The 24,438-nt window shown below is 36.4% G+C and overlaps 1 protein-coding gene across 3 annotated transcripts in view; it reads left to right on the top strand.

The window, feature by feature from the left end:
- The window catches only part of DMXL1 (Dmx like 1), a 78,521-nt gene that overhangs the window by 23,891 nt on the left and 30,192 nt on the right, over window positions 1–24,438 (top strand). For all 3 annotated transcript variants that reach the window (XM_069002347.1, XM_069002345.1, XM_069002348.1), the window contains exons 9-27: window positions 812–980; window positions 4,828–5,040; window positions 5,797–6,050; window positions 6,141–6,825; window positions 7,341–7,462; window positions 8,010–8,099; window positions 8,398–8,500; window positions 10,266–10,382; window positions 11,601–11,825; window positions 12,472–14,169; window positions 14,737–14,847; window positions 16,144–16,313; window positions 17,499–17,596; window positions 18,287–18,452; window positions 19,239–19,491; window positions 21,129–22,216; window positions 22,484–22,675; window positions 23,884–23,960; window positions 24,135–24,262. In XM_069002347.1, coding sequence (XP_068858448.1) covers window positions 812–980; window positions 4,828–5,040; window positions 5,797–6,050; window positions 6,141–6,825; window positions 7,341–7,462; window positions 8,010–8,099; window positions 8,398–8,500; window positions 10,266–10,382; window positions 11,601–11,825; window positions 12,472–14,169; window positions 14,737–14,847; window positions 16,144–16,313; window positions 17,499–17,596; window positions 18,287–18,452; window positions 19,239–19,491; window positions 21,129–22,216; window positions 22,484–22,675; window positions 23,884–23,960; window positions 24,135–24,262 — 5,959 coding nt within the window. The remainder of the gene's footprint in view (window positions 1–811; window positions 981–4,827; window positions 5,041–5,796; window positions 6,051–6,140; window positions 6,826–7,340; window positions 7,463–8,009; window positions 8,100–8,397; window positions 8,501–10,265; window positions 10,383–11,600; window positions 11,826–12,471; window positions 14,170–14,736; window positions 14,848–16,143; window positions 16,314–17,498; window positions 17,597–18,286; window positions 18,453–19,238; window positions 19,492–21,128; window positions 22,217–22,483; window positions 22,676–23,883; window positions 23,961–24,134; window positions 24,263–24,438) is intronic.

Below are 24,438 nucleotides of genomic sequence, written 5' to 3'. Positions count from 1 at the left end.
CTTAGCACATATAGCATACCTGAAAAATATGACAGGCTGAAAGGCACAACAGAGCAAGGAAAATAGTCAGAGAGGAGAGAAAAGGAAGATGGAAAAAGTTCTGTCTTCCTCTGGAGAATAAAAGGCAACATTAGAGATCAAAAGCAACAATTATGTGAGAATTGAGAGAAGACTGTTTGATATGAGCGTGCTGTGTTAAGATGCAGAGCACAGCAAGTGAAAAGGAATACCAAGTGTGTAATACCATCCTTAATACAAATTGTGTACCTCTGTGTACCTTTGGGTGCTTGCATAGATGTCTACAGCACAAAAGGCTTGAACTGTGTGAGTCAGTCTTAAAAACTGAATATTACTTTTTTGCTTGGAAACATGTATTTATATAAAAGAGGAAGACCTTAAAACTCATTGTGCCCTTTTGAGGGGTGTTGAAGTGCAGATTTAATTAGATCCAAAGTACAGATCCCATTTTTCAAATTGAAATGAGATTACTCAGATTTGCTGCTTTGTTCAGAATCCTGAATAAGTATGGCATATGTTTATGAAACCCAATAGTATCTTCTGTATAAGTATAAAAACTCTATGAAAATTGTGCACTGAAGTAGTTACTATGTGAAGGTATTTTCTGGGCCTTCATAAATAAATCTAAAGGTTTCTCTCAGCTGTGGACTCAACACAAAAAATTTTGCAAGAAACAAAAATTAGCTTTTAATCTGAAAAGTATCATTAATTAGTGCCTAGAAAACCACTTACAGATGAAATCTGCCTTTTTCTTTTTGGAAGGATTTTAAATGATACCTTATTCTTCATGCAGTTAAACCTGAGGCACTTCCGACGAGGAAGGAGGAGGTCAGGTGCTGTTGTAGCACATACTGGATATGCTCTGCATCAGCAAGATCCTCATGAAGCTCACAGGAGTGTTCCTCCTCATGCCAATGCCCTTTGCCACTTCCATATTGCTGCCAGTATCAATCCAGCCACAGGTAAGAATTTTAATGCTTGCTATGAAGTAAACTCCAATTTCTGTTAGGTATATGTTCTCTCTGGAAACATAACAGGTGTATTTGTAGAGTATATGATCATGCAAAATTGCTAGTATGTTGGTTTCATTTATGCATGAAAGGACTTTGTACAGTGATGAAATGATCTGAATAAATTTCCTCTGCAGTAATCCTTTCTTTTATTTTGTATGTCTCTTAAATGAGATTGATAGTGTCTAAGATGGAGAAAGCTAAGTATTTGTGTTTAAAATTTACTGTGAATTGTGTATGATACTGGGAACCCACTGATAAAATAAAAAATTTCTAAGCTTCTTAAAGTGACCACCTGACACTTAATTCTTGAAATAACCACACATTCCTGTACTTTTGTCTCAGAACCAGACAAAACATGCCTTCACCCTGCATTCCTTAAAATTTGATATTGCCTTGAACTGGAACAACATGTTGATAGGGGTTGAGGTAACACTGCTATAGCTGCTGATACTTCTGTCTTTATTATCTTTGGTATGCTGAAAATGAAATGCCTGTCTGCTTGTTGAAAAATTGAATAGAAAAGCCATATTGACTAGCCTTTCATGAAGGTTGTGATGTGGTTTTCTGTGTCTAGAGTCAATGAACAAACATACTGTGTAATTCTTTTCTTAAACTAGTTAAGCTCTGTTTTGTAGTATTGTTTTCCTGTTCCTCCTGTACCTTGTTTGAAAGGCCACTTTTAAGCTAAGGGCACTCGTGATTAGTTCATATTGGTAGCTGTACAGCCTTTGGTATGATTGGAAAGAACAAGTAGTTTCCATTAACACTGCTGCACTAAGGAAATCTCTAAACACTTTCTCCTTGATTAGTCTTCAGTGTTTTGAGTAGTGGTTCATTGCTTCATATTTTAATAGATAGGACAAGAATCACATTGAGCCTACCAGAAGGAAACTTCCTGCATTTTTTTGCTGTACCATCAGTGCTATCCTATTTCTACAGTAAAAGTCTCTAGTCATTATTTATTACTGCCCAATGTCACACAGGAAAGTTTCTCGAAAGCTTCTTGGAGATTTGTAGACCTGCTCTGGTTTTTTTCCTCTTCATATTACACAGTGAGCTAGCTAACTTTTTCATGGGGCTAGCACATAAGCTTTGACCCTTTTTTTTTGTTTTTACCTACTCTCAATGCATTTCTTATTTTTGATACAGAATAGCTAATGTCATGGTTTAACCCAGCCATCAGCCAAGCCCCGAGCAATCACTTGCTCACTCCCAGCAAGACTGGAGAGAGAATCAGAAGAGTAAAAGCCAGAAAACTTGTGGGTTGAGATAAAACCATTTAACAGGGCAAGTAAAAGCTGTGTACACAACCAAAGAGAAACAAGGAATTAATTCAGTGCTTCCTATGGGCAGGGAAGTTTTCAGCCATCTCCAGGAAAGCAGGGCCCCATCGCAGGTAACCATTACTTGTGACGACAAACACCATCACTTCAAGCTTTACCTTCTTCTTGTTTCTTCACCCCACTTTATATACTGACCATGATGTCACGTGGTCTGGAATATCCTGGTCAATTTGGGTCACCTGTCCTGGCTGTTTCTTCTCCCAATGTCCAATGCAGCCCCAAGTTCTTCTCCAGTGTGGCAGTACAAAAAGCAGAAAAGGCCCTGGCTCTGTGCAAGCCCTGCTCAGCAATAACAAAAACATCTCTGTATTTTCAACCCCGTGTTCAGCACAAATCCAAAACACAGCCCCCTACCAGTCACTGTGAAGAATGTTAACTCTACCCCAGCCAAAACAAGCACAACTATGCAAACTTGAATTTTGCTTTTGATAGACTTTGCAGTATAAATATGCCAAGCAGCAAACACATAGAATGAGGATAAAAATAATCTTGAAAAAGATGAGAAAAATATTTTCCTAGGACTTAAAACTTGGGCCTTTCTAATCTTGTATTCTTTTAATGTTACCTGTATTAATAGGTATCTGTTTTAATAATGTCTTTTGGATCACTTGGTCTTTAATTCAGTCGATTGGAGGATAACAGGTTGTTCTTTAATGCGGAACCTCTGAAGTAACTTTCACATTTTAAATCTTAATTAGAAGAAATATATGTTCTCCCTTGCAGTCAAGTCCTTAAGTACCTCAGTCTAACCGAATTCTCTAAGTAGGCCTTTTTGTTTTCCCTTTTGAAATTAAATTTAATCCAAAAACCTAATTGTATTTCCTTTCATTCAATTTAAAGAAAATTGGTTTGTGATCTCTTACTTGAACATTTTCCATTACTAAAACATTTTGAAGGACTTGATAAAAACTAAAGCCAAAACAGCTTTATCTCTCATTCACTTCACGTTTTGAAGAATAATACTGTCATGTATATTTATATAAGAATAAATATCATGTGAAACTAAAATCTTTGAGATGTACTTTTGTAATGATTTTACTTTTATTGGTGTTGGGTGGAATTCAGTGAAAGGAATAAGCAGTAGTTGCTAGGACAAAATTCTCTCTAGGCAGTTTCAGGAAAAGTTACTGAATCCTAAGACTTCAGAAGTTTTCTGGGAAGAGTGATTGTGATTTATGAAGCAAATACAAATTCACTAAGAATAATGTCCAGAGATGAACATCATTTAGAAGGTGGTAGTTTTAGATGGAAATTGGAAAAAAAAAGTGATTTCTTTAGTGACTTTGATAAGTACTCAAAAAGCACATAGATTTTTAATCTAATCTGAAAAGTAAATCTTTCTAGTTCACTTTATTCACATTTACTGTAGCTTTGTCTTCCAACAAGGGTCAACAGAATTTTTTTCTTCCAGGTTCTGTTACTTGCCAGATATATTATGATACTTTTGAGACTGGCATTGCCCTGTGTAGGAAGATAGACTGTATTTCTTAAATGAGCTGTGCTACTTTTGCCCCCTTCCCCTGCTGTACCCCCTCTCCACAACAAAATTGCTGGTTGTCCTGGTGCTCCTTTCTTTTATCTGTGTGCTCTCAGTTACAGTTTTCTTTGGCTAGATTGGAGGATTAGTAATTCAAACCCATCACTGATTTTGATAAAAACAACAGATTTTGAGTGAAATGTATTTTGTCTCCCAGGACATGGAATTTAAGTAATGCTGCATAAATAGGGGAGCAGAAGGAGATGACAATACATGGAGACTTCTAGGTGGGAATTATATGCAGTATGAGATTTTAACATGTTGCTGTATCACGGATTTGAGGAAATTGCTATAAGTCACCTATCTGCTTTTTAGCCTTGCTTTTAATTTAGATTATGTTACTCTGCAGCATTCTCATCCTTGCTTCTGTCACACACTTGTGATTACTGCTTTTTTTTTCAGAGCAACATGGAACACCAAATACCATCAAACAGCAATGTGAATTAATAGGATATATCAGAACCAGGACTCCTGGGGTTTTATGATGGTGTGACAAGAGGGCATTGTCTGGTCTCTGTACTAATTTTTGCTAGTGTAAGCCTGTGGTCTTTGATTACACTGTATATCTACTGCAGCATCCATTGTGGACTAAATGTTGGGAAATTATGTTTAAATGATTTGGTTCATACTGAGCTGTAGTAGCAAAAAATAAGGTAAATTAACCTATATGGACAGTGTTATATCAAGGAGATACAACATTGCAGGACCCTGCTGTTATCCTAATGTAAGCACACCAGAGAACCTCTGTGTGAAGCAAGTCTGAAAGCAGATGATGTTGGTGAGAGGAATGGCAGTGGCAATACACTTAGATTTATTTTTTTCATTGTGGGGTTTCTGCTTAAAAAACATTTATCTAAAATTTTTTTTTGACCAAGCTTGTTTAGTTCTCATAAATGTCAATATCTTTTTCTGGTAGATATTCCTCTACTCCCTTCTATTACATCTCTAAGTCTTGGTGAAAATGAAGAAAAAAGTGGACCTTTTGTTGTGCACTGGCTAAACAACAAAGAACTTCATTTTACCCTGTCTATGGAAGTGTTTTTGCAACAACTCAAAAAGAGTTTTGAACATCATTCTCCTGAGACTAATACTGAGGATTCTAATCAGATGGATGGCAGAACAGAAGAAGGTAAAAGTCATCTAGACATATGTCATATAGAGAAATGGCCTTCAGTTTATAAAGTAATTTGTAATGTTCCCTCAGGGGAAGTAAGAGATGGGCAACTTGACATGTAAGGATACAGGCAGATTACAGTAGCATTTCAATGCGTTTTCATCCCTTACGATGAAAGTATCTAAGTGACTTTTAAAAAATTTATCTGGAAATTCTGATTTCTCTTTTTAGAGAGAAGAATTCCAGAAATTTTGAGTTATATATGCTGAAAACGGTATTATTTAATTAGGCTCAACTGGAGGCCTTTGCATGAAAGTGTTACTTTAATATTAAGGAAACAGGAGCAACTTTAGAATTAACTTTCTTTTTTTCTATATTAATGTACAGCTAATTTAAATAGCTTTATTCTATAATATAATACAATACAGTCAATTAGTTTGAATATATACATTCTGGAGATTATTGCCTTTGCTCTGTCTATGCATGCAAAGATCAGTATAAAATAGGGGAAAAGAAAAATATTCCAAATTAAGGTATGACATAAACTATTTTGGTTTGTTAGACACTGAGCTCTATTAGAGGATTTATGGTTATAATTTTCATTCTTTTAAATTAGCTCTCATAGGAGTGGCTTATAAAAGGCCTGAAATTAGCTCCAATGCGTGAATAACGCTGCTTGTTATACTTCTGGTTTTGAATATTATGTATATCTCTCTCTCTCTCTCTCTCTCTGTCTACATATATCTATCTATCTATATCTGTGTATTCTAGAAGCTGATGAAAATGGAGATGAACAAAAAGGAAACCAAGAAAAGAAGGAACTGGGTGATGAGAAAGCTGCTCCATATTCAAACCTTGTTCCTTTATCCTCTGCTATTATTGATCATGAAATTGAAATTCTGCTTTCTGAATGGGGTAAAAATGCTGACATGCTTTTCAGTATACATCCTATGGACGGCTCCCTGCTGGTGTGGCATGTGGACTGGCTAGACGAATACCAGCCTGGCATGTTTCGCCAGGTGCAGGTACTTCATTCCTCGTGCATTTTACACTGCTGTTCAGTGAGAAGTATGAGGGGAACTCTAACACTTACTCTTTCTTTCTTAAAATTGCAGGTGTCATTTGTCTCAAGAATTCCTGTTGCATTTCCAACGGGTGATGCAAACTCTCTTTGCAGAAGTATAGTGATGTATGCTTGTACCAAAAATGTTGACTTAGCTATTCAACAAGGCAAACAAAAGCCTCCTGGCCTTACACGATCTTCATCTATGCTTATCTCTTCTGGACACAGTAAATCAACCAACAGTTTAAAACTAAGTATCTTCACACCTAATGTTATGATGATTTCCAAACATGCAGATGGGTCACTGAACCAGTGGCTAGTGAGTTTTGCTGAAGAATCTGCTTTTTCAACTGTACTCAGTATTTCACATAAATCCCGATACTGTGGTCACCGTTTTCATCTTAATGATTTGGCTTGCCACTCAGTATTACCACTGCTGCTTACAACCTCACATCACAATGCTCTAATTTCACCAGATGTTGAGACAGCACTACAGGCAAATGATTCTTTAAAGTCTCAGGAGTCACCAGTAAGACCTCAGAGTAGAGGCAATGCAAATGTGACGTCCCAGGATCCCAACGCTGTTTACAGTGAACTTATTCTTTGGAGAGTAGATCCTGTTGGGCCTTTGTCCTTTTCTGGTGGAGTTTCTGAACTTGCTCGGATCAATTCTCTTCATGTTTCAGCTTTTTCTAATGTTGCATGGCTGCCCACACTTATACCCAGCTATTGCCTTGGTGAGTTTCATTTTCTGTTTAGTGAGGTGTTCTAGAATAAAATTAATATAACCTAATAATGCTCTTAGATAATACAGATATACTTGAATGTATTGAAAAAAATGTTAAGCATTTCACAAATTCGAAGTTGCTGGTACATGGGAATTCTTTATTCCTGTTTGAAAAGTTGCTGTGTTCTTCTGTCTTTTATGTACTTGGTATTTTAGGAGCTTATGCAGTAAAGTTCTTATAGACTAGTGCATATTTCAGAGCATGCTGAAGATTTGAAAGCTGAGGGAGATATAACTCTAGTTTGCAAATGGAATTCTTATTTCCTTTCATACACTTTGATTTGGTTGCTAAGTGCAGCTTTAGACTTCGTAGTTCTTGCTTGCGAATGGCAATTAACAGGAGATTTTTTTTTTTATGTTATATTGTTTTTCATCATAACTTCAAAATTTCCTCTTATCAAAAAAAAAAAAGGAAGCTATATGGTGTTTGAATATTTGAGCACTTTCTACCTTCCTGCTTTTCAGGTGCATACTGTAATTCTCCAAGTGCCTGCTTTGTGGCTAGTGACGGACAGCATTTAAGATTATATCAAGCTGTAATAGATGCTAAGAAACTTCTGTGTGAGCTCTCCAATCCAGAAATTTCTGTAAGTGAAAAGCCGTCTCAAGTTTTTGCATATTACGACTTCGTTCAGTTGCACTAGGCTCAGACGTGTTGGTGACTGACTAAGCTGGTTGCTGAGGGTTTCACAGATGATTCTGCTTGTAAAAACAGATTAGGTAAAGGTTTTTTAGCCATACTGTATTTCATTTAATCTCAAGCTATGCATATTGAGGCAGGTCCAGGTTTGATTGGGAAATATCTGTGAAGTGCTTGCACTACAAGGAATAATAACTGTGTGTGTACATTGTCATCCTAAGGAAAAGTTGAGACAATAATGCAGCTTTTGGGAAAAGGACAATAAATTGCTGCATGTGGGGCTTTCCAGATACTCCTATCACCTTTCAGCCGTCAAAACCAAATGTGCTTTTCATAAAACAGGGAATGTTACTTGTGTTCTTACTGAATCACAACTAGTGTATTTTTAATGCTTTAGTTAACACTTGCATAGTGATGTTGCACCAATCTAGCAGGCTATGCCACAGAAATGCACAAGAGTTAACAAGACCACTCCCCCGATTCTTTTCAAACAGAAGTATGTCGGTGAAGTTTTTAACATCGTAAGTCAGCAATCTACAGCTCGCCCGGGATGTATCATTGAACTGGATGCCATCACAGAGCTTGTAAGATCTTTTGCTATACTCATTTTATGCCATATAATTAGCTTTTTAAAAAGTGTTAATAATAGAGGCAAGACCTGTAGCTCTCCATCAGGTGAACTGGAGGTACTTAACATATACTTTTGTTTTTGGCATATACTTGTTCTTGTTTTCAACAGTACCTGTAAATGAAAAGAATGGGAGTAATGAAGGTGCATTTTCATGAGCAGTCTTTTGTTGATGTGTTTAACTTACCGAGAGAGAGCAGTCCTGAAAAGTATACGCCATGATGTTCACTTCTTGTGTGTTTTTACTTTCTTAGCATGGCCGGAAAACACAGTTATTCCATGTTTTTCAAGAAGACTTTATTTTAAGTAACCAGGAGAAGGAAATGCCTTCAAAGAAGAACAATTTATCAGTCTCTGGTAAAGAATTCTTTTTCGTAGACATTGAGGACTGTTTTATTTTTCATTCCACAGAAGAAAAAGAACTTGTTAAATAGTTTTGATCATTTTACTGTCAAATACCTTATTTGAGATCTTTAGAGGAACATTTAGTCTAATGAAACTCATGAGTATTTCACTTCCTTTTGAGTTGTGTGCAACCAAATTTTCGATCAAGTAGTTTAAATCACAAGATACCCATTGTATACTGTATTCAGCAGTCCCTTACATGAAGGGGGAAAGCGTTTTAAATGTGAAGCCTGTAGTTGTAGGGTATGACACAGACAAAACTTACTGTATACTTTCATGGTAGGTGCTCTTCCTTTACATCAGCCAAATACTGTTCCTCGGGTCCTGCATAGTATAAAACATGGCAGGCCAAACAATTCCTCCTCGCTATAATACTCTTGAGTAGTGTGTGGATTTGTAGGTCCTTGGACAGATCTGAATTGCTCTGGAATACATGATTAGTTTTCCTCAGTGAAGTGGCCCAGTTACCATGTTATATAGCCATCACATTGTTGTCTTCCAATGAAATAATGTGGGGGAGGAATAGTAGTCAGAGTAAAGTTTGTGATACCAGGTCATCTGCAGTACTAAATGGAGTCCTGAATGAAAGGAAGCAGAGGTGTGAAAAAGTGTCGAAGGGACCTAGGCAAGTATTACTTGAACTGGATATACATAGTGATTATTTGGGAATTGGCTCTTTCTACCTGAGGAAGAGATTTGGAGTAGTGGAGATAATTTCAGCCCTCAGCAGAGTTCAAAAAATGCAAATGGGATGTTGAAAATTAGGAACAAAATAAAGAACAAAAAAAGTGTTACTCTACAGCATAATTGTATGTTCACATCTTGAGTATGATATACAGAAAGAATTTTAAGAGAAATATGGAAAATATCTTAGACATCTGTATGTGCTCTGAAAGTCTGTATAGATTGCTGCATACCATCACTGTAAGGAATTGGGCTAAATGAACCCTTTGAAAAACTGTTAAATTAGAACTATATCATTTGCATGCATTCCAATTTGAAAGTATTTTGTAATACTTTTAAAGCCTTCTTTCCTCTTTAATAATGCATGAAGGTAGTTATCTCATGTTGTTTTTAAAAAGAGCAAATTAACTTACATACATTTTTCTATGGTACCACAAGCACTGCAATGTGAAAAGCACAGGGCAAATACGGGTTATTCTTTATAATGTTTGATGTATACACGTACCTTAAAGGATAGGAGGAATCATGGAGGAAAAAGAGTGACTAAATTAACTATTCTTTCTTGGTCCTAATGGGTTGACTGTGATATGAAAGGAAGAGAATGCATAGGTGCACCCTCCAGAAATGGCCATCTATTGATAGTACAGCTCGCATCCTCTTCTCTTTGTGTAAAACTAGAGCAAGTGAATTCTTGTAGAATTTGGGAAGAAGCATTGTATCACTTGTGTTCCAGACTATACTGTACTGATAGTACATTCTGGAATTTAACTTTAGACATAGCAAAGTCAGGCAAATACGTTGTCATTTCTGAATGAAAACATTGACAGCTCTTACATGAGTGTACCTGTAATTGTAGTGGTTGTTGGTTGTGATAAAAGACTGAGAAAACTAATGTAACACTTAGATACAATCAGACCATTGTATTTCAGTATTAGTTCATGTTAGCTTAATGTGATTATTTGCTAGCCAGCAAAATTTAGTTCTCCTTTCAGGTGAATAACCCCTAAGATCTTCCTGTTCTCAATTTCACCAGGTAACCAGCAGAATGGATTCTCGGAAAAATTCTACTTGATAGTGATAGAGTATACACAAAACCATTCATTGCTACATATGTGGCATTTACATTTGAAATCGGTTCCTGTTTCAATAGGTAAGCTCTCTTTCTTGTAGTTTTCTTTAAGAAAAACCTGCTGTCTAGTGAATACGTGCTGTTCAGTGTAATCTAAATTGTATTTCATCTTTTTGGAAAGATTCTGCAGTTGATTACATGATTTTATCACAACTGTTCTCTCTTGGTTACTTAATTTTCTGATTGCTGAAACTCTTCAGCCTGAGCCCAGAGTTTGTTATTTTTCATGCTTTCTGAGGCCAGATGTGTTTAACTGGCTTTGATACAGTCTAACAGTTAAGTTGTTTTGCTTTTTTGAGGTTTTTGTTCTGCAATTTTTGAGTTTGTACATAAGTTTTAAATTGGACCATAGTCGGAAGCACCTAAGCATCAGTGATGCCATTACAATTCCAAAAAATTTTGATGTTCTGAAATCTGGTTCTCTTTCAAACTACCAAACTACCTCTAAAACTATAAAGCTTTAAAGAAAGTTAAGATACGCTTTGGTAGTGTTCTGTTGACATTTAAAGATTTTAAGAAAATGTAAATCTGATACTCCCCACTTACCAGAGGAATCTGTTATAATGCATATTTGTCACGTAAACTAAATTAGTATTTCTTACTGTTGCTTTCAAATGAGAGATGTATTACTGCAATTAGTTTATAAGTTAGTGAGAATAATAAAGATCTAAATTTTCTGATGCACTTATTTGATGAGATTACTGATAAGGCTTTTCAACAGACCTGTTGGAAATTTTCATGTTCCATTTCCATCAATTTGATACTTCAACTACGGAGTTTTATTAAAAAAGGGAAGCATTCATATCATATTCTCTGTAGGTCTATGTTTTAAGGAATAAAATAGCTGTTATTAAAACTTCTCTGAAAAATAACTTTACCAATTTGTGAGTTAAGACATGAAGGTCTTAATTTTTTCTAGCTGTAGGTATTCTTTGCTTAGTGAAACCTTATTTTCAGTGGATAGCCACATACATACCTTTTTGACTACCTTTTTGGTTATACTTCAATTGTTTTATAATTTCTCAATAGTTCTACTATCTCAGAAGTATTTAATCTGAGATGTCCTCGCATTTCTCTTTAAAACTGAATATGAAAATGCATTTTATTAGAATGAAAGTAAAATTTTAAGTCATGTTTTGTCTGTCTCTTTTGGAACTACTAAGGTGAGTAAAATCACTTCTTACATTAAAAAAAAAAATCATTGACCTTTTAAAATTAACAATGCAAACTTTTTTTTAGATGAAAAGATAGGTTCATATCCGTCTGAAGAAGCAACACAAACAGAAGAATTGTATTCTTCACCAGATCCAGAGAAGATCCAGTCACCTTTCACTCAAAAGTATCGGGCCTGTAGAGCAAATCTTCAGAGCACCAGCCGGCTTACTCTGTCTTCCAAGATGGTGTATAGTCAAGAGCTGAGTATGCCAGAAGGAGTAGAGATAATAAGCGTAAAGCCATCAGCAGGTTTGTGATCTTTTTTAAAAGACTAAAACAGGGAATCTCTGCCTTTCTGGCTTTGATCTTAAAATAGAAACAAAGTAATAGGAAGTTTTGGATTTGTTGTTAGAACTGAATATTTGTAGGTGAATCCAAAAGGTTTGCTAAAATGTACTTCCCTGACTTAGTATCTCATTCCTGGAGCTAACACTAAAATGAAGCTCTTATCTAAGGTATAATATTTATTGTTCCACATTATTGCAATAAATAGAATAGTAGAAACACAAATGTTGTTTTGCAGTCATTCATGAAATTTTTTGTAGGATCTGTACTAAATGTTAAGGTTTTCATTAGTACTCTTTCTAAAATAGAGAGTTTTAGATTTTTCAATAGCGAAATGTTCATTTGACAGAAGAGAATGTATGTTAATATTTGTGTTTAAATAATATAATTTGCCTCCTCTCTAGAGCACAAAATACCATCAAAAAGTAGAACAGTTTCATGGTATGTTTGTCATATTGTCTCATTTGTGAGGCCCTGTAAATGACCTCTTTGTGAGGAAGCAGTAATCCTTTTTTAAACTTGGAGTAATAGAATGGTGGCTGAATAAAAATGTTGTTGGTTTTGCTTTTTAATATTTCCCCTAGTAAAAGTGTATTTTATTTCATTTTAGGACATCTCAGTTCTTCTTCCATATATCCTGTTTGTCGTGCACCTTATCTGCTGGCTACTTCCTGCTCTGATGAAAAAGTTCGATTCTGGAGATGCAGGGTTGTCACTGAATCATCAGTTTCTTCCATGCCGGAATATGGCACAGACAGTGATGTTAAATATGTATGGGAAGAATGGCCATTACTGATTGAGGATGGACTTCCTAGTAGTAGTGCTATTAATGTTCCAGGGAGGCCAACTGAAGTTAGCTGTGCACACACAAACAGATTAGCAGTAGCATACAAGCAGGTAGCATCTGAAAACAGCCATCTTTCTCAAGATTTTGTGATGCACGTTAGTATTTTTGAATGTGAATCCACGGGGGGTTCTTCATGGATTTTAGAACAGACGCTTAATTTAGATGAGATAGGCACCATGTTGGACTCTGGTGTTAGTGTTGATAGGAATTTAGTGGCATATAACCAACAAGACACTTCTCTGTCTCATGGTGGGAATGTTATACCCAACACTAAGCACTTGGTACACTTAGATTGGATGTCTAGGGAGGATGGTTCCCATATTCTGACAGTGGGAATTGGATCAAAACTTTATATGTTTGGTCAGCTGTGTGGGAAGAGGCAAGAACAAAATGGTAATGAGATTGTAGCAATCTCCCACAGTGGCAGTCCTAAGGCTGCAACCCTTTCTGGGTTTGTTCTGCTGCGTTGTGTTGACTTGGTTTCATCTGTAGAGGGGTCACCTCCTTTTCCTGTTTCCTTGTCTTGGGTGCGTGATGGCATTCTTGTAGTTGGAATGGATTGCGAAATGCATGTTTATTCTCAGTGGCAATCTCCTTCTAAGCAGGAACTAGTTGGTACAGATTCCTACAGTGGAAGTATGCCATGCATAACCAGCTTAATGAAACAAAGCCAGTCAGCTGCCTCAGGTGTGCATCCACCAAAGAGAACCTTGACCAGATCTATGACCAGCCTTGCACAGAAACTTAGTGGGAAACGATCTGCCTGTGGTCTGTCTATGGAAATGGAAGATTCTGGTCTTTTTGAAGCAGCTCATACATTATCTCCAACTTTACCTCAATACCATCCATATCAACTGTTGGAACTCATGGATCTTGGTAAAGTACGCAGAGCCAAAGCCATTCTGTCCCATTTGGTGAAGTGCATTGCTGGAGAAGTTGTTGCTATAAATGAGTCTGAGCCTAATCATGACAAGAGGCTCAGATCTCTGACAATCAGTGCTAGTGGAAGTACCTCAAGAGATCCCAAAACGTTCAGCAAAACCGAGACTACAGACTATATTGAAATAGACTCTGTTCCACCATTGCCTTTGTATGCTCTGCTTGCTGCAGATGATGATTCATCTTACTCCTGTTCAGAGAAGTCCAATAATCAAAACAGTCAAAATAAAAAGGATATGCCCAATGACAGTTACGAAAATCTCTTTCAAAATACTGTTATAAGTACAGATGACCTCGTCATGTTTGAGGCAGATGAAGACAGTTCAAAACCAAAAGTCATTGATCTTTCTCAGTACAGCCCAACTTACTTTGGACCAGAACATGCTCAAGTTCTTTCTGGTCACTTGCTTCATTCAAGCTTGCCAGGTCTGACTAGGATGGAGCAAATGTCTTTGATGGCCTTGGCAGATACAATTGCTACTACCAGTACTGACATTGGAGAAAGCAGAGACAGAAGTCAGGGTAAGTTTTCTCTTCCAAGTTAAATGTGCTACTGTGCTTCACAATCTTTCCTGGAATTTCTTCCTATTTTGGAATATTTTTGTGGCTTAAAAAGCAGCAACGCACTTTCATTTCATAGTATAACTGTGCCATCACAGTATTTACTATTTAACTAGACTTTCAAGGCCTAATGCTTTGATAAAAAGCAGATTTTCTTTTGCTATCTCATAATGCCACTGTGAGTCCATCAGTCCACATACTATAATTATTTTTAATTCACTTTCGAAGAAACAGCTTTCTTAATGACAAATATTTGTTGTACACTGTAGAGAAATTGAAACATAATTTGGTTTACTTTTTTTAAACCAAAACTTGTTTCTTGCATTAAACAGAACAAATAAATTCAAAAGGCTTTATATTTGAAATTTTCTTCTTTGTCTTTTCTTGAAGGGAAGAATTATAGATTAAGCAATCATATGTACAAATTTAAAGCGTTAGTAGTCAGAAAATTATATTTCTTCTGTTAAGACACACAATACTTACTTTGAGTAATTTCTGTGAAGTGTGTGTAAAAATATTTATTTCCAGGTGGAGAAACTCTTGATGAGTGTGGTTTAAAATTTTTATTGGCTGTTCGGCTTCACACATTTCTGACAACAGCGCTTCCTCCTGTGCATCGAGCTCAGCTGCTTCACCAAGGTAACTGATGAGTTTTCTTAGATGAGTTGAGTTTTAGTGATGTAGCTGTACATATGACTGGTGTGCTGTTGATGTTCCTCTGCAGAATCAGTGATTTAATTGGTTGGGGATTTCAGGAAAATATTGTCCAATATGAATGAATGCTAGAGCAGAAAATATTTTGGTTTTGGTAAAGGTCTTGGAACTGAAGTGATTTTTTTTTTAACAAGTTTTTAGTTGGCAGGGGAGTGTTTCTGTTTCCCAAGAGTAAATGGCTTTCTAGTACCATGTTGTTCCAATAACCTAGAAAACAGTACATATGTAGGGGTTTGGTACATAGTTGGAAAAAAATAATTACTACTCTGACATTAAATATTTCTATATGCTTACTGTAATTATACAATCAACTGTTTCATATAGGGTTGCGAGTTTTTTCATAATTTAACTAGTTCTATCCTGATATTGCAGATGACAGAATGAGATGGATTTGATTAGTCATAATCAGATCTAAAGGCCTGGCTGTGATTACTCCTTTAGCAATCATGACAGTTGATGGCATTTTCAATCGCATGGCTTGTCACCCTTCAGCTGAATGAGAGGTTGGAATTTGCCAGGACAGCCACAGCAGAGCATTGCACAGTTAGCTTTCTGATGGAGTAGTTTTAGTTGGGATACTTCTGCTTCTGGTGAGCTCAGAAACTAGTGAGAGTGAGAAGTGCCTCCGGGGCACACGCGGAGGTGCCTTTCTAAAGAAGCGTCTGGCCCTCGCTGGAGTTGCAATTGTCCATAGCCAGCTATGTTGCTGCTTAGTAATTGCTGTCTTCCTCATGAGATTTTTTTATTTCAAGTTTTCTTTTGTATCTCTATCCTCAAATGTGTTTTCTGCTCTGATTATCTCAAGCCTGTGCATTTTCTAATCCAAGTCAAAATAGTGAACCTACCTTTCAAAACTCTGAAAAATTTAATCGGTACACTGCACTTTGTATCATGGCTAATCTTAGTGCCACTTGCTATCCATATATTTGGGCTTCATAGAGAAGCTCTGCTCTTCGCAAACTTACCTAAGGAGTTTGCAGATGAAAAGTTGTTTCCAGCTGTATGATTTTTCTGTAATATTTGATACGGAGTCCTAATAAATACTCTTAAATTTCTGTCGCCTCATCAGCAATGCACTTAAAAATTTAGTTTGATCTTCTTCCCTTTCCCTTTCCCATTCCCTTGTTTTCAGATTCTGGATTATTTTATTAATGAAGGTCTCCTGAATTTTCTGTTGTTTTGGTTTTTGTTTTTTTTTTTTCCTATATGTTTACTATGTAGGCTTATCTACCAGTCACTTTGCCTGGGCGTTTCATTCTGTAGCGGAAGAAGAACTCCTGAGTATGCTCCCTGCAGTGCAGAAGGGAGATCCAGCATGGTCAGAGCTCAGAGCTATGGGTGTAGGATGGTGGGTTCGAAACATCCACAGCCTGCGGAAATGCATAGAAAAGGTAATCATAGCATTCTTAAAAAAAAACAACTTACCAAAATCTTTCCAAACAGCTGTTCTCCAGTGTTTACTTTCTATTTATGTAGTTTTAAGTTTTTCGATAATGAAGTTTTTCTGAATGTTTTGTGCTGTATTCTTTTGTATGTGTTTTTTTGTATGAATATGAACTTCTGTATTTAACTAAATTTTTTTTTAGTACTTTAGATTTCAAATTCCAGTGTCGAGTACATTTTTTCTCTTTGATACTCCATTTTAAAGGTAATATTGTGCCGTGCTTATTGTGGATGCTCAAGATACAGATGGAGCATACAGGTTTTTTTAATGGCAAAATTGAGAAACAAAGTTGTGGGAAAAGGTTCTCTTTAGAAACCTATCAGAAGTGGGAACAACTTAGGTATTATACGTACATCTGTCTTGCAAATTGTTTTCCATGATAAACAAACCTTCTACTGTTTTGTTTTGGCTTGGTGGGGTCTTTTGTTTGTTTGAGAATTTTGTTGGGTTTTTATATTAAATATTTTAATCATCACAAATGTGGCAATAAGCCTAACCTCATTATCACTTGTTTTAAGCTCTTGGAAAAGCCAAGTATGTTGAGCTAAAAAACGACATGCACACAAGATACTTTGACTACAAAGCATGAAGTGATAAAATGCATGTCTCTACTTTTACTTTTAAATCTTCAGTAATTAATCATCACTTTATGAAACTTAACTGCCTTGCATTAAAAAAATTCCAGATATTCTGGGCCTGAGTTCAAGGTTACCTTACATGGGTCTAGAACTAGTCTTGCTGCCACTTACCCTGTTTCCTTTCCAACCTCCAAAACAACCTATAAACCTTTTTTCCTGTTGTGACTGGTCCCAGCCTGTTTTTCAAGACTCCATCTGTCCTTTGATTACCAGAGAAATTAGTAAATTAATTTTGTTGCAGTTTTAGAAACTGATTTTGGATATAGGAATTCCCATTTGATCTGCAAAGAAACTTCTGGAACTTGAAGAGCATGAGCTAAGTGATATCAAAGGGGCTGTTGTTCTTACATTGGACTCGTAATGAGAGGAGGGATCCTGTATAAAAGAGAACGTCAGAGCATTATGGGGTATGGCATGCCAGAAGCAACAAGAATCCTGTTTAAGATTAATTTAAATTGTGGTTGGTTTTTTTTGGTTTTGACCTGTCTTCACAGGTGGCTAAAGCAGCTTTCCAGCGAAACAACGATCCCCTTGACGCAGCCATTTTTTACCTTGCGATGAAGAAGAAGGCTGTTATCTGGGGATTATACAGGTATTCAACCTCTTACATGGAATTTCACACTGTCTAGTATAATTTTGGGGAAAAAAGTTGAATGTGATGGTAATCCAAAGGAAGCACAAATATTACCATTGAAAGCTGGGGTGTGATTTCTAAACCAGTCGTTACATTGAATGTGTAGTTTCTAATCTTCTTATATTTACTGAAGGAATTTAATTGCTGTTTCTGAAGGTAGATGCTTAAAGTTTTAGTCTCAAATCTCCTGTAATTTTAATTACTGCTTAATTCTGATTTACTTTTGAGAAGTAGCAGTGTAGTGTGTGAAGTGCCATGCCTATCTTTTGCATGAGTTTTTGCTGTTAAAAATTTTACCTTAAGTTCAGGGGACTGAATTATGTCTTTCTAACGGGTGTTTCATAATACAGCATTCAGTGTTGCAAACCTTTTGAAAACTAATTTGCATTGTCACCTAAGAGCTAACCTTAGGAAAAATGAGATTTTCTGTAGTTGTATTGGGTTATTGAAAATACCATTAGGTTTTGTATTTACTAAAGTTTCTGCTATTTTTAAATATGTAGCCTTCTTAACTCCCAGTGTGGTGAGAGACTCTGCATTTCCTGATGTGAGATCTGTGTAAAATTATACTGACATCTGAGGAAATGAAGAACCATAGTACATCTAAGAAAATGTAACATGTTTTTATCAATTATGTTTGATATGCAGGTCCCAAAAAGATACTAAAATGACACAGTTTTTTGGAAACAACTTCACTGAGGACAGATGGCGTAAAGCAGCATTAAAAAATGCTTTTTCTTTGCTTGGCAAACAGCGTTTTGAACATTCTGCAGCATTTTTCTTGTTGGCAGGACACTTAAAAGATGCAGTGGAGGTAATAAATTTTTTTTATGTTTAAGACTGTTACATTGTCCCAAATATACAAATAGACTGAATGTGGTTTGCATTTTGCATTAGTATGACCCCTGAAGCTTCTTATGCTTTCAATCTGTGCTCTTCTTTCCCACCCCAAATTAATGACAAATACAAAACCTTCATCTTTACATGCTGAATCCTTTTTAACCGTCATATTAGTGACACTGAAAAGTGACATGGGTAATTTCTCTGCTCTAATACTAAGGAGCCTACCTACCATTAGTTTCCTTTCAGATTGTCTACCCTGTCCTATATGAAGACAGCATAGTTTCTTATTAGGAAGTTCCAGACGTGGTGTTTCGGCAGTGATGTAGATTAGCTCCTAGAATCCCTTTACAAAAACCAAAACAAACAAAAATTATGTCCTCGGTCTGTTTGAATTGCAATATTGTGAGGAAATTAATCCCTTTGATAATGAAGGATTTGTTCTGTAAAGCTTTGTAACTAAAACAACCAGAATCAAGAGGTAGGAGGTGGCATGTGCACATTGACAGTGATCTATTGAAGCCAGTCAATTTCAAAGATCTGTTGTCATGCCATATCTAAACTGAAGAAATGCAAATCAGCTCTTGCATGTAATAGTTAGCTACATCTGTTCTGTATACTTCCTGCTCACTTTTTATGGAGTTGATAGACCAACTTACTTTAATCTGAGCAGATTTATTTCACTTCCTGCCCTGTAATCATTTTAAACTGAGGTAAAATTACAAAGTTTGGTCATTTAAATATACTTACTTTCAATTAGGTCTGCCTTGAAAAACTGCATGACATTCAGTTGGCTCTTGTAATATCAAGACTTTATGAATCGGAGTTTGAAGTGTCTAGTACTTACAAATCTGTACTGCAGAAGAGAGTTCTGGGAAGTGTGTCTACTGGAAAAGAGAGCTCAGGAAACATACACTGTGACCCCTTTCTGCGAAGTATGGCATACTGGATTTTGGAAGATTATAGCAAGGCTCTTGACACTTTAATTAAACATTCTGTTGAAGATGAAGGAGGTAAGAATACAAGAATTTGGCCTGTTAGATTGGTTTTAACTACATGTTCATTTCAACCACCATTTCTTAAAGTGTCATCTGAACAAAGCCACACAGTTCCTCACCATTGTTAGTAATTAGCTTGCTGCAGCAATGCATGTGGACTTTAATTGCAAACATAGTGACTGTATTGTTATTATCCTGTATCCCATGAATACATACTTTGTCCTTTAAGCATGTGAATATCAGGATAATGGAATGACCCTGCAGTAATGCAGCTGTTTTTCCAGAAGTGGTTTAAAGAGACAAAGTAACTTCTTAATTAATTTTACTTCATCACAGCCTAAAAAAAAATTCTGATTGTCCAGTTACATAGGAGAGTCTGAAAGACATGGTGTTTTGTAGCTTTTAATCCTTGGTAAAAACAGTTGACTACAATAATAAACTCCCAACAGAAAGATTTTGAAACTTCTTATGGAACAAGGAGGCCTATGTGCATCCTGACAGCATGTGAGTCTTCTAGAGCAGTTAATGTCTATGTTCATTTGCTGGCTTTATAGGCCTTCTAAGAATCAATTGTATTGTTTCCTGAAGGTAGTGTTTTCACTGAAGTTAAATGCTTCAAGTTCTTGGTGGTTAGCTGGTTTCAGTCCTGGCTGCTGAGAGAAATTGGAAGGGAATAAATGAGGGCTCAAATACTTAAAACTGGGTAACTAATTTGTGAAACTGATTTCACTAGAAAGTTACGTGCCTCAGGATGATTTTGAGCAAATGAGGAATATAATGTTTGGTTGTTTCTATCTTGGTCCCATCTTTCTGTGTAAAATAATTTTAAAGTTATTCTGTGATTCTGTGTAATTCTTCTGTGGTCAGTTCATTGGCTTGTTTGTGGTGTCTTGTTTTTTTTCTTACCTAGAAGGTGCTTTTTAATGTACCTCTCTCTGTTAACTGTCATCAGTTGTGCCACAACTCCTGACAGAGCTCGAGAGAGTAAGCGTTTATTTCAGCTATCCTGAACCCTTTGAAAGCTGTGTGAATCATCCTGTGCTGATGCTCCTATCTCTTCAGGGTTTTTCTTCTTGTGGACATGAAAATAAAATGACTAGGTGTTGCACTGTTGTGTAATTCATTTACTTGTATGTAATACTGCCAGCATTATGTATAAATGTTACAGTTTTCCTAGTTTTATTGAAAGTTGCATTTCTTTAAAGATGTAGACAAAAGAAATATACCAATCCAAACTTTTTAAAAAGGACTTTTAAGTAAAAATTTGTAAGATATAACACCTTTTTGTCATTCAGAGATGGAAGATGGAGACTTCAGAAATCTAAAATGAACAGAAAAGTAGTCTTGTTTGGCTGCAGTAAAACCGGGCTGACTACAAGGAAAAGAAATAGCAGCTGTTTTAATTTAGAAAGTCTTGCCTGCTGCCCCACCCTGCTTCTTTTTAGTAGGTTTGGCAATCTCCTCCCCACTGAAGTATTCAAATGATAAAGCTGCAAAGAAGGGTACAGTGAAGTAAACAGTAGAATGGATGTATGAAGTAGACAATAGAATTGATATTAAGACCTAAAAGCCTTCTGATGAATTTAGGACTTTGCAAATCGGTTATTTCATATGGAGTGGTAGATTTTCCTTATGCTGCCATATCTTTTCAGATGGAGATGGCTCATCAAGTTGCAACCCTGCAGTGTTTAACTTCTATAACTACTTAAGAACACATCCTCTCTTGCTGAGACGTCATTTTGGCTCTTCTGATACATCTTCCACACACATTTGCCTAACAGTAGAAAATGGATTAGCTGACAAAATCAACCTAGGTGAAAGACGGCTGTTTTTCACCACTGCATATGCTCATCTAAAATCTGGTTGTCCTATGTTAGCCTTAGAAGTGTTATCAAAGATGCCCAAAGTTGTCAAGAGGTCAAAGTCATTCAGTAAATCCCCTAGTTTAATGGATACTGGTAAAGATTTCTCATCATATTCTCCAGTTAAAGAGTTTGAAACAAAAGATCAAGCTTCCAGTATTGATTGGTCACAGCCGGTATTCAATGGTCTAGGTTCATCTTCAGATTGTTCATCAGAAAAGCATTCAAGTTCCACTCTTTCCTTTGATTGGAGCCAACCAAGTGCTCTATTCCAAGATGAACAATTTCAACTACAGTCAGACAGTGATGAAAATGATGAGAGTGAAGATTCTTCCCTGGTAATGAAAGAGCTAAAACCTCTGAAGAAAACTGAAAAACTACATGAGACAAGTTCTAGCTACACAGAATCTTTTAGTGTAGTTGATGACAAAGATATTCTAAGTCCATCAGAAGATATCCTTTCAGCACAGCTGAAGTTTAGAGCATGCCTCAAAATCCTTACTGTGGAGCTTCGTACACTGTCCACTGGCTATGAAGTAGATGGTGGAAAGTTGCGGTATCAGCTTTACCAGTGGCTTGAGAGAGAAGTGGTAGCTCTTCAGAAGACCTGTGATTATGGTATTGAATTAGAAGAGATACAGCCAGGAATTCGAGGAATGCCAGGGGAAGCTACATTACATGAAAACACTGAAGACTTTGCTGACCAGCAAAAAACTATGCTACAGAAAGAAGACTTTCAGAAAAGACGTCAGTGGCTTTTGAAATACCAGTCACTCCTAAGAATGTTCCTTAGTTACTGTATACTTCATGGCTCACATGGTGGAGGCTTGGCATCTGTCAGAATGGAATTAATTCTGCTGTTGCAGGAATCTCAGCAGGTATGTGGGGGAGCTTAGGTTGTGTTTTCTCTGCTTCAGGTTTTTAGATTTATTTGAAGTGTTTTGTAATATTTTTTAAGTTTTCCTGCTATAGCATACGCCTGTTTAGTAATAAATCTACATCTGTTTTTAACAGGTTATGGTTTTTGTAGATTGTTAATTTTTGTTGTTGGTTTTTAGAATCCTTTTCCCTCTTTCAAAAGTTCTTATGTTCCCTTAAAGAATATGTACTGTTGCTTTCTCTGTGTGTTTCTTGCTTGTTTTTAGGAGCAGTCAGTACAGATACCTTCCAGCCCTCCACCAGAACAAAGCTCCATACCTCTCCTATTTGCTTGCACAGCTAGTGCCAAAACAGTGGTGGCTAATCCATTGCTACATCTTGGCAATTTAACTCATGATATATTACATGCTATAGTAAACCTTGATTCACCACCTCATCCAGATACTCAGAACAGCAAGGTATGTATTCTTTTACAGTTGTTTTGTTGTTATTATCTAGTTTGCTGAAGTCACAAATTTTTTTCTGACAGCATGAAAACTTTGTGCTGTGCCTATCTGTGGCAAATAATAAAACCATGAACGATAAACATTTTCTGTAGTACTTGTCTTGAGCTGTTACTGATCATTACTCATTGTTGAGGTGTTGAGCATCTGGTTCAACAAGCTGTTGTAGATTGGCCTCTCTCAGAAATGGATATTTGTCCAAGAGGACATTATTGTGGAAAACATGTTATGCTACATCATCAGCATCGTATCTGTCTTTATGACAATATGATTGTTACTTCTGTTTTGTTAATGGCAAATTCTGCATTTCATTCTTAGACCTAAGTAAAATTAAATGTTGAGGTATAAAAACTGGTAGTCAGCAAAGTTCAGGAAACCCAGACTTTTTTGTGAAATAGTGTATGTGTTTGTATAGTAGTTTTTAAAAATAATTTCTGTAAGATTTCTCCTGTATTTAACGTTTGACTGGAAATAAAACTTAGTCTTTCCTAAAGTTTTGTATTTTTTAGGTCCCAAATCATGTCTGCTTTTACTAAGGATTTCTGGAGAACACTAAAAGACTGCTTAGTTCCTAGTTAGCTTTGTTTTAGAGGTAGCAAAAAAATAAATATAATAAACTGTTTTTGTTTTAATGGAACCTTTATGATCAACAGACTCTCTAGCTTTTTACCTAAGTGTGTTTCAGGATAGATTAGGAGAAAAGTATCGCTATGTTAAAAGCACTGATCAGTGTGATACTGAGTAAATTGAGTGTGTGTCCAAGAGCTGCATAAGAATTGGTCAAAAAGTAAGCTACATTATAGTTCTCATTCTGAAATTAAGTCTTTGTATTCTGAGCCAGCAAACTGACACTGTCTTAGGGTGTAATTCTTAGTACTGTTTTATACAGGCTTAATATGTTGCTGTTTATTAGCTGAAAGCATTTCAGATAGAGCTGATCTGTGATTATGTGTTGGTGGGGTGAGTTTTCCCCCATCCTTTTAATTGCAAAGTGAACTGATTTGTCTGATATAAATTCTGAAGAGAAAAGTGGCTTTGTAAGAGAAGTACTTACACCTTCCATGTCCAGTGCTTGTTACAAATCTCTATGCAGAGTGAAAGGCTGTGATACTAACCACAGGTTACTTTGGGTGTAATATGTTCTGTAAAACTTTGTCTTACAGATATATGTCATGCATACCTTAGCAGCATCGCTCTCTGCTTGCATCTACCAATGTCTCTGTGATGGCCACAGCTACAGGTAAAGTCTGTGCAAAGTGATTTTTAGACAACTGTCTCATTGCAGTTGTGATAATAGATAGGGCACCAGAAGGCAGTATTGACACTTGCCTACCTGTAGAAAGTGCTATCACTTGAATAGTTGTAACCATAACTTTTTAAAATAAGTACGATTTCCTGCTTTTCTGTTTCACAGCTCATTTCAGGCAAATCAGTTCACTGGGACAGTGTATCAGACAGTCCTGTTAACTCAGCATCATTCTTTAAGAACAACAAGCTTAGAAGAAACAGTGACTCCCAACACATCACCTGCTCAGTGGCCAGGTATCTGGACTTGATTTGTTTCTTTCCTCTTAAGGAAAACTGAGTTATCTGTATGAGCATGTGGGTGTGCTCTGAACTTTCTAGTAGTATTTGTAATAGCTGTGTGGTAAAATTGAGTTATTTGATTAAAATGTTGGGGTTTTTTTTCAGATCCTCTTAAGTTAGTGCTTCTGATT

This window comes from Aphelocoma coerulescens, assembly GCF_041296385.1.
Source record: "Aphelocoma coerulescens isolate FSJ_1873_10779 chromosome Z unlocalized genomic scaffold, UR_Acoe_1.0 ChrZ, whole genome shotgun sequence".
In the NCBI taxonomy this organism is placed as follows: Eukaryota; Metazoa; Chordata; class Aves; order Passeriformes; family Corvidae; genus Aphelocoma; species Aphelocoma coerulescens.
This window is presented reverse-complemented; position numbering and strand designations above follow the sequence as displayed.